At 41.7% G+C, this 10,010-nt stretch overlaps 1 protein-coding gene across 2 annotated transcripts; it reads right to left on the bottom strand.

Annotated features, from left to right (window-relative positions):
- Positions 1–239: 239 nt before the first annotated feature.
- On the bottom strand, positions 240–9,800 carry itprip (inositol 1,4,5-trisphosphate receptor interacting protein). 2 transcript variants are annotated; one of them, XM_020481805.2, is made up of 2 exons: positions 9,660–9,800; positions 240–3,575 (listed from the first exon to the last, which is right to left on the bottom strand). In XM_020481805.2, the coding sequence occupies exon 2, from the start codon at positions 3,482–3,484 to the stop codon at positions 1,865–1,867; it is 1,620 nt and encodes a 539-aa protein (XP_020337394.1). In that variant the 5' UTR covers positions 3,485–3,575; positions 9,660–9,800; the 3' UTR covers positions 240–1,864. The 2 variants fall into 2 exon arrangements, with proteins under 2 accessions (XP_020337394.1, XP_020337395.1); XM_020481806.2 differs by lacking the exon at positions 9,660–9,800 and adding an exon at positions 7,702–9,635.
- Between the last annotated feature and the right edge of the window lie 210 nt (positions 9,801–10,010).

The raw sequence follows: 10,010 nt of genomic DNA, 5'->3' as shown, positions 1-10,010 counted from the left end.
TGTTTACATTTCATTGCATGCATCAAACATGGTTTGATTACTAGATGTTCAATGAACTCATAACAATGATTATTTAGTTTAGTTTCATAAGTGCTAGATCAGAAATACCGATGGAACTATGTGAATCATGTCTGTTGTAGATAAATTCTATCATGCTTTGTCGACACCTGGCAGATATTTATTTTTACATTTACAAAGCATATAAATATTGTTATGCAATACAGACTGCACAACAAGAGTTCCGGTGTTTTTTTATTGTTGTCCTGAAATCTGGAAGTGAAATAGAGTGATAGTCATCTGCATTACCTTATTTTCACCACCAGTCCTGACATAACCCTACACTGTACTTGGACAGGTCTGTGAATAGAGGGTGGAGCACTGCCACTGGTTATGCCACTATCTTGCCTGTCACATTGTCAAATCCTATCTTTTATGTCCATGTGTAGAAAAATCAATGGCATTACTCACAACACAAGGAATAGATAGTCCTTCAACATTTATGAATAAAATTACTGCGAAAGAACATACGCTGTTAAAAGTACATTCTGTGGTAAAACAGGCAAGTTACAATGGGTATGAGAGATGCAGGTAATGCTACAAAATATACATTTTCTTTTAATAAATAGTGTATTTCGGCTTACAAAATATGTATATGTGTAAATACATATACACACACCTATGTGTGTATATATACACACACACACCTATGTGTATATATATACACACACACACACACACACACACACACACACACACACACACACACACACACACCTATATGTGTGTATATATATATACACACACACACCTATATGTGTGTATATATATATATACACACACACACACACACACACCTATATGTGTGTATATATATACACACACACACACACACACACACACACACACACACACACACACACACACACACACACACACACCTATATGTGTGTATATATATATACACACACACACACACACACACACACACACACACACACACACACACACACACACCTATATGTGTGTATATATATATACACACACACACACACACACATACAAATAACATTTTTACGAGTGCATTCCACTATCTCAAACGATACATTGTCTATTTGCCATTTAATTATACTTGAACCTAAGACTGAACTTAAACAGAGGGGAATTTTTCCTTCAATTAGTTAGCACAACCTTACAACATCTGCTGTGTACATGTTGAGTGTAATTTCTAAGATTGTCATGCTGAAAGGAATTTCAAAAATTATCTTATGTTCCTCATGTACCCATTGTAAAGGAATTTCAACGGAATACCTTTGCTGACATTCTTATCTTTTGGTGAATGACAGCCAAGACATGTAACAGGGAGTCTTCAATTGGTATTTTCAAACTGTTGCACGGCTTACAAAATTAATATCCCTTCATGTCAAACAGCAATTGCTGACAAGTACTGCATCATAAAAACACACATACTACAAAGTATGATGTGGTCTTCTCTAGAATACAAAAATAATACTTATTCTTCATATCAAAATATACTGCTCTAATCTTGTGAGGGGAAAACAGCTTTTGTAAACCTTCATTCAGTAAAATATAATTGCACTTGTGAAACAGCCATATTGAAATAGCAGTTACAGTACTGTTACTAAGAACACACTTTGGTAACTTGAGTGTTTTTAGAACCTGCTATCAAATAAAACCACCAACCACAAAGTCCATTTCAAAATAACAAAGGGAACATTGTTCACCTCTCTTTTCAGTGCCTAGAGAAATGTCTTAAGGCTGTAACATACATTTGTTAATTATTGTTATTATTATTGTTGTTATTAAGGATACCTCCACTCATTGCAGTGCATTAAAACAGAGTCCATTACTCAGACTGTGCCATTGAGTTGAATCTGTGGTGCGTGTCACCATTTTGTAACAGAGGCGTGTACTCCTGAATCAGAACAGGAGCGTTCCTGAGCATCTCCTGGAAATGCCGAAGCGTGTCAGCGTAAAGCTCTCTCTGTAACACCAGTGGCCGGAAAAGATTGATGGGCTCCGCTCTGTGGAATGTTTCCGGAACCCGGACTTCTGGTGGAACTTGGCTGTTCCCAACCAGAGCGTGACAGAGTCTCTTCTCCTGAAGACTCCTGTGAAGGAAGCCTAGCATGTCCCGTAGCCTGTGCTCCAGACTCTCAGAGCCCCAGCTGGACGAGCCCTTACTCAACAACAGGTGCAGCAGGGTCGTCTTCAGGTGGTAGTTGGTCAGAGCACACCTGCCAGTTAGACCCATCTGTTTGTTGTGTAGGAAAGTGATGATCTGAAGGCAGTGGAGGTGGCAGGAATTTTCAGGCAGGCTTTTAGCCAGATGTTTGAGCAGGTTCCTCTCATAGACAGCGAAGGAGAGGGGCCAGTAAGTGTCTGAGGAGGTGCTGCTGTCAGAGGGGAAGTGTGACACAAAGTAGGCATTTGTGCCATCTAGTTCCACAACGGGGATGATGTTCATCACAACAACCTTTCCTGAGCGGAATCGGACCTTCAGTGCTCCAGTAGCATCCAGGTTGCGGAAAGTGAGCTCAAACTCGTACTTGTGAGAAATCCGACCCCAGGCTTTGGTCACGGAGACCTGGAACCACTTCATGACCTGGTCCTTAGCCAGATAAGGTGTGTTCTTGGAGCACAGAAGGTCATCCGGGGTGTAGTCTGCTCTAGGCTTTTCATTTTTGCTGTGTAGCAAGCACAGCATGTCCTCACCCAGGTTGGCAGAGCCACAGAGACAGCCGTCCTCATTCTCCCCGACCTTTGTCACCTTGATCCTGCCACAGCCCTGCATGTCCAGGGGCACGTCACTGGAGGGGCTGCACCACAGATGGAACTGGAAGGAGTATGGCTCCGGTGGGGCGAAAGGGACAATGAGATCACACATCAGGGGCTTGCTCACCCTCCACGACTCAAACATGCTCCCAACGCCCACAAAGTCGGCCACCTCCATGTCAGTTTCCCTGTCACACACACTCCTCAGGGACTCCAGCAGGTCATCAGCGAAGCCCTCCACAAATTCCCGCACCCTCCAGTTCTCATGGGCCGAGGTGTGGATGCATCTCTCACAGAAGCTGTTTAGGACTCCCTTATCAAGCTGGAGTGTCTTGGAACTGATGGATCCACCCTCAACAAACCCATCCTCATCATCAGCGTATCGGGCTTCCATGTCTGCCAAATCCTGCCGACACACCTCAATAGTGAAGAAGATGACCAGTGAGAGGGCGCTCCAGAAGTACCAGCCGTAGCCGTCCTCTGAGCCAGGGTCCTGCTGCTCCGTGCCTGCATACAAGAGCTCCTGCTCCAGCCGCGCCTGCTCCAGCTCCAGCCTCTTCTCATGCTCCCTCATGCGGGCCAGCAGGGCCTCATCCTGCTCTGGGAGGGTGTTCTCCTGCGGGAACAGCAGCGGATGGTTCAAGATGGCCGCTGCCACCACCACAAACACCCGTGCTATGGCCCCCTGCATCCTGGCTCCCTGGACCTCAGGGGGGAGACAAAACCAGTGTCACCCCTCACGCCAGCATCTCATCAACTCTGATCAAGCTGCAGCCCAAAACCTGAAAAATAAATAGGATTTGACAAAATTATGAAATGTCCTTGCAACTTTTTGGAGGATTTCGTAATCAGCTTGAGAGCTAGTTTACTTCTTCAAACACGTTGCTATTGTGTACTATGCATTGCGAGGTGATTCAGTAGAATCATAACACAAAATCACATGTTAACTCTGAAGAGCCTCAGCCTTCTTGAGGAAGCAGCCTGCACCTCTAAATATAGAGAGAGAGGAGTGACGCACTTTAGCCAAATATTGAACTGTGTGTCATGGAAGGAACCAAACAGAACGGATCGTATTGCATCTGTAAAGAATTTGCTTCCAGTAAACAATTAGAGGAAAAGCCTTACAATAACTCATTTGGCAAATGTATAATTCATTTTTATTTATGTGTCAAATAATCACTATTGCATAGCGGTATTAAGGGAGTAAATAGTAGCTCAGTTCATGTAACATTTTGGTTGTGTTTAGATAGGAAGGAACCATAATTTAGCCTAAATAGGAAAGGAAATACCATAATGGGGTGAGCATATAATCAAAAAAGCAGACGTCTAAATATTTGGAGAAATAAAGAAATTGTAGGCATTATGAATGGGTCATGAAATTAACAAGCTTTTTGGGAGACTGAACATAAACATTCCAAACTAGTGACGCACCAATATGACATTTTTGGCAGCCTTTTAAGCATTCTAGTACAGTTAAATAGTTAACACACACACATGAATGCAGCGGTTTAAGGCACTGCATATCAGTGCAAGAGGCATCACTACAGCCCCTGGTTCGAATCCAGGCTGTATCACATCCGGCCGTGATTGGGAGTCCCATAGGGCAATGCACAATTGACCCAGCATCGTCTGGGGTTGGCCGGGGTAGGCCGTCATTTGTAAATAAGAATTTGTTCTTAAGTGACTTGCCTAGTAAAAAAAAGGTTACACACACCACACTGACCAAAAAGTTATTTTGTTGGCATTTACATATGTCCCCATTACCAGTAAAACATCATCAAAACCTATTTCTGTGACTTACTTGCTGTGCTGTTTCGTTGCTCATTTGTTCAGTCGTTTAATTCTTAACCAGGATTTCTATGGAACGCCGTTTGGGTCTTTGCATGTCAAAAAAGATACACGTCAAATAAGCATGTTGACCAATCAGGACCTGAATATGACTGCACGTCACGTAATCATTTAAGGCGTTCATACATTTTCTTCACGTAGTTATTACACAATCACTCGTATTTCATATGTCACAACGATTCGTCGATACCGATGCTATGATGCTGGTGAAGTTGTCTCGCACACCTACAGTGCTGGTCATAAAGAAAAGCTAGCTAGCTCATGGATGCAAACAATGTTCTTCCCCAAAAACATAGCAAAACGGCATAATCTGTTTCAGTGGCTACAGTTAGCTAGCTAACTATAGAGCTATGTGTCATCATCTAAAAGAACCCTAATTTATAAGACAGTTCTTATTTGATTAATGGTGGTCGGACACATCTATGTGAAGCGAGCCACAATAAGGATTAGCCACAATAGTGAACTTTGCGGTTAGCCTTCAAAATAAAAGTATTTTATTGACAGTGATGCAAATGATTACAAATAGTAGAATTATGCCATACTTTTTTAGTAGCTCATGCTAAACAAGGTTGGAATGTTGTTATATAAAAATCACTGTTTCACTGTACAGCCTTACCTATGGATTGTGGATCAATGACACGGGTATCAGTCTACTCAGTGACACCCAGAGAACATTAGCATGGTAGCTCTTATTGCGGGATTCTGAAACAACTGTGAATTGAGCCACATTTATTGTCAACCTGTGTATTGAACACTATTCCTGATGAATAACAATACTGCGTGGATGCTGAGAGCATGATGAGGAGCACATTGGGAGAAAATATATTGGGTATTGAGTGTTACCCCATTTCATTGATTCCCAATTCTTAGGTAAAGCTGTAGAGGCAATATGAATGTCAATACACACAATAGGCTAACTGGGGAGGTGATTTCACATAGTCAGTCCCGCGATAAGAGCTACAATGCTATTTGCGTAAACTCTTTACAGTTGTGTTCTGTGGGTGTAACCGAGTAGACTGATACCCCATTTCATTGCGTCACATTCCAACCTTGTTTAACATTATCTAATCTAAATATGGCATGATTCCACCAATTGTAACCTTCTGCATCACTTTCAAAGAGGTACTTTTATTTTGAAGTCAAACAGCAAATTCCACTATTGTGCCTAATCCTTATTGTGGCTAGCTTCACAACACATAACCCGGTCAGGTCAAGCCTCACTAGCCAGATGAAGTTGTCTGGCTGCTTATAACATTAGCTTTGGGCATCAAGGTTAAGTAGCTGGCTAGCTATTTATTTTCATGAACTGAAGTTCAATTTAAATAGGCAAACAACAAATGGCTACCTAGCTAATACTTACTCACAAGGATTCCTAAATCATTGCTAAGAACAGTGAAAATGACTGCAGTTTCTACTGGTCATTGTTTTCAGGCTGGTTGTATTGGTGATCTCTAGGTACCAAGCAAAAGCTAGCTATGCCGTGAAGCTAATAGCAGTGACGTTATTACTGTGTAACTCCGGTAGGGCAACATCTGAATAACAGTGCACTTGGTAACGTTAGTGTGCACCGGTGCTCGACCATTAGCGAAAGCCAACATCACCCATGACAGAGAACGGTTGACTCTCAAGGGCAATGAATTCCATTATCTTGACATTAATGGATTTCGCCTTTGAGTTGTCTCGCTGAAATTTTCTTACTCTTTCAAATGACTGCTCGATCCACATAGCAGACATTGTGGGCTAGGTTAGGAATGCTGTGTTGCACGTGTAGCGAAATCTTTTTGCTTGCCGTCATTACATCATATAGGTATGCATGTCAGCTTTGACATCGGTTATTCACATCGATGTTAAACTAGACATCGGGCCGATACCGATGTTGCCATTTGTAGCTGATGTCGGCCGATTCCGATATGTTCACCAATAAATTGTGCATCCCTATTCCAGATGACTACAAATGTGTTATGATTGATTTCTTGGTCAAAAAGATGGTTTTTGTATTCAGCCAAGCCTTTCCTTCGAAATGGCCATCCATTCATTAACTTAGGACTTACAAACTCACATAGCTAATTATGTTCAGTCTCCCCAAAAAGCTTGTCCATTTCATGACACATCTATAACTCCATTATTAGCTTTTTCTCCAACATGCCAATATTTATAAGTCTGTTTTTTGGGGGTATACGCTTCCCCGAAGTGGTTCTGTAGACACACATTTAATTTGTTTTGTTGGTCCATTCTGAGACATTTTGCTGGAATTTCCCATAGGCCATTGAGATGCTGAACAACTATTTGACATTTCCCCTGTAAACAGCAAAAGTAGCCTAGCATATGATACAAAATATACACCATAAAGTTGTCATGACTTTTGAACTTTGAAAGTTGTTCATGACTTTTAGGTGGAATTAGTCTGTTCTTTGAAATTTCCCTCAGGTCAAAGACTATGATGAGGTATGAAAGTTGTAGAGACAGGATTTTTTATTTATTCAGAGTAACATTTTACACTGGCAACATTTCCTCCCATGACTTACTTCACTTGGCTATTTGTATTTTCCATAATCTACAGCTCAACAAACATTATAGGCCTACAACAACGAGATGTCAAGTTGTGTTCCTTATGTAATGCACTGACATTAGCCTTAAAAATCAAGACAAAATACTGATAACAGCTAAAGCCTAAGAGCCACTACACTCCGTCTGAACATTAACACGCATCACTTGCGGTATGGTTTTGGAAGCATAAGGACCTTCGCTGCCTTTCATATCGGTGAGAAATAACTGCCAAAAAACAAAGGTTTGATCAACTTTATACAGTTAGGGTTCCCATACTGCCATATTTCCATGTCACAGCACTAGTTTATGGAAAACAGATGGAAGACAGAGTGGACTGGCAGAATCTAAGCGATAGAGGTGAGAGAGACATAACAGGAGAGATGGCTAACAACATATGAACATATGAGTAAATATGGAGTGGTGGATTACACAAGCCTTCTGGAAGATCTGATAAAGGAGAAGATGGTGGACAAGAAAGAAATGAGAAAAGTGGAACGTTGTTGTTCGTTTTACCCCATTTTCTCGCCAATTTCCTGGTATCCAATTGGTAGTTACAGTCTTGTCTCATCGCCGCAACTCCCGAATGGACTCAGGAGAGGCGTGCGTCCTCCGAAACACAACTGGACCACACGACAAGGACTAGGACTTGCTTCGCTCCCTGGAGCAGGGCGACGTTGAAATGAGTGATAAAGGGGGTGGCATTAAGTGTTGAGGAGGATCAGCTGAAATTGAAGATCCCTGGTGTCTGTGACGCCTGGCGTTTGGTGTGACGCAGACGAGGTAGGAACGTGGTGAAACAGTGAAGACATTGTCTGTCCTGCTGAGTTTTGATGCCGTCATTGCCCTACGAGGTCAATGTAGGATGTGTCAGTTATCCCGTGAGAGATTCTGTTCCAAAAGTACTACAGTGTTTTAGGTGCCAAGCTTATGGTCATGTGGCAGCAGTGTGTAAGAGGGAGATTCTTAGATTTGAGAAGTGTGCAAGAGGACATGAGATGAAAGAATGTGTAGTATCGGTGGAGAAAGTTGTGTGTGTTAGCTGAGGGGTTGCCCATGGGGCTGGAAATCAGAGGTGTACGGTGAGAGAAAGGCAGGTTGAGGTTTCCAGGGTCAGAGTAGTAAAGGAAGTGTTGTATGCTGAAGCAGTGAAGAGAGTGGTAGAGTAAGATGGGTACAGGGTGAGGGAGCCTGAGAAGATTCCTGTGAATAAGCAGAGACCAATACAGGGGGGTGGGAAGAATGTGCTTCAGTATGGTGGGTTTTCTTAGCATTCATAGCCATGGTTGTCAACTGTACTGCAGGAACAGTCACAGAAAATAGAGGTTGTGTTGGCAGCTGCAAAGAAGACCTTGGGATTGCGAGGTTTTACTGCAGAAGAGTTGCAGGGGGTGTTGTGTGACAGTATCGGTCTTCCCAGACCGTTGGCCAGTAGTAAGATTAGATACGGTTAAATAGTGGAATGAGGTGGTGTTTTTTTGTGAGGATAATAGTTGGCAGGGTAATTTTCCTTTTTTTTCCTTTCCTTTTTTGTAGTACTAGAATTTATTGTAGGTAGGCCGTGACTGGCCTCACACTCCTAGACCGTGGATGGCGGTATATGCACCTAAAAGTTGGATGCGATCCGCCAACCCAATCCCAAAGTGGACTACCTGTGCTAATTAGCTAAACAGAAGACTGACTCCACAAACGTGCTGTCACTGTAAAATACTGTCGTCTGCAATTGTGTTAAACCGGTTAAGCAGTGTATATTAAGTGTGTGTTTTGCATTTGTGAAATTATTTTGATATGAAAGTAGATTGATTTATGTTTCCAGAGACATACAGCAATTGAGAATCAATTTCACGTTCAGATGGAGTATTTGTATGGTTCTTTGACAAAGGAGTAACGCTAGCTCCTTTAGTCCAATATTGTGCTACTTACAACACATAACTTAAAGGGGACAAAATAAAATACACTGACTCAATGGAAAACCATAAAACAAAAAAGCTTTTACAAAATTGCAGTACTCTCTGCCTGAAATAGTAACTGCCTACAACCACACACCATTAGCAAAGTGATTACTGGCAATGATGTTTTGTTATTGTTTCTAGGGTACTTCAAAATAGCCCATAGGCTAATGAAGGATGGAAAAATAGAATGGCACTTCAAATTGGACCACTGGCGACTAGCACTGCCGGATGAGTCACACAGTGCCAACTTGAAAGAATGAGATGCATCGGAGCTATCAAAACAAGCTATATATGTGTGTGTGTGTGTGTGTGTGTGTGAATATATATATATAAGAAATTCACCCATTTTCTTCTGACAATCCATAGATAATTGTGGATTACCGCAATAACTCAATAAAACGTTTTTTCCCGTAATAACGTTTAGGCCAATGAACAAACGGTAACACTCGAACGAGAGACGAAATAAAACATTATCAACTAAACGATAAATTACATTTTGATTTACTATTTAAAATCACGAACCTTTAAGTGATGTCAGATCTCACATAATTCATTCTTCTGCGATTGCAATTCTTCAAGACAAACAGGAGATTATTTAGAACCGGGAAACGCAAACTCTGAAATGTGCGAATGAGGAAGAAGTGGTTCAGCCACAGACAGAACAATAAGACAGATATTTTACTGGATGTACAAATGTGAAGCATCCGGTTGGCGTTTCCACTCCCTAACAAATATGGTAGTGAGAGGAAGACTACTGGCGTGCGGTAGGAGAAGAGGAAACTAGATGGATTTTGGCCAACATTCTGTAAATTTTCTCATCGATTGAACAATTGATCTCAATACAGTTTTCTGTTCCCCAAACTACAATTGGTT

Source organism: Oncorhynchus kisutch, linkage group LG4 (genome assembly GCF_002021735.2).
Source record: "Oncorhynchus kisutch isolate 150728-3 linkage group LG4, Okis_V2, whole genome shotgun sequence".
Taxonomy (NCBI): Eukaryota; Metazoa; Chordata; class Actinopteri; order Salmoniformes; family Salmonidae; genus Oncorhynchus; species Oncorhynchus kisutch.
This window is presented reverse-complemented; position numbering and strand designations above follow the sequence as displayed.

Excerpts from the sequence above, each read along its gene's own strand:
- itprip (XM_020481805.2), bottom strand. The coding sequence starts at position 3,484 with ATGCAGGGGGCCATAGCACGGGTGTTTGTGGTGGTGGCAGCGGCCATC.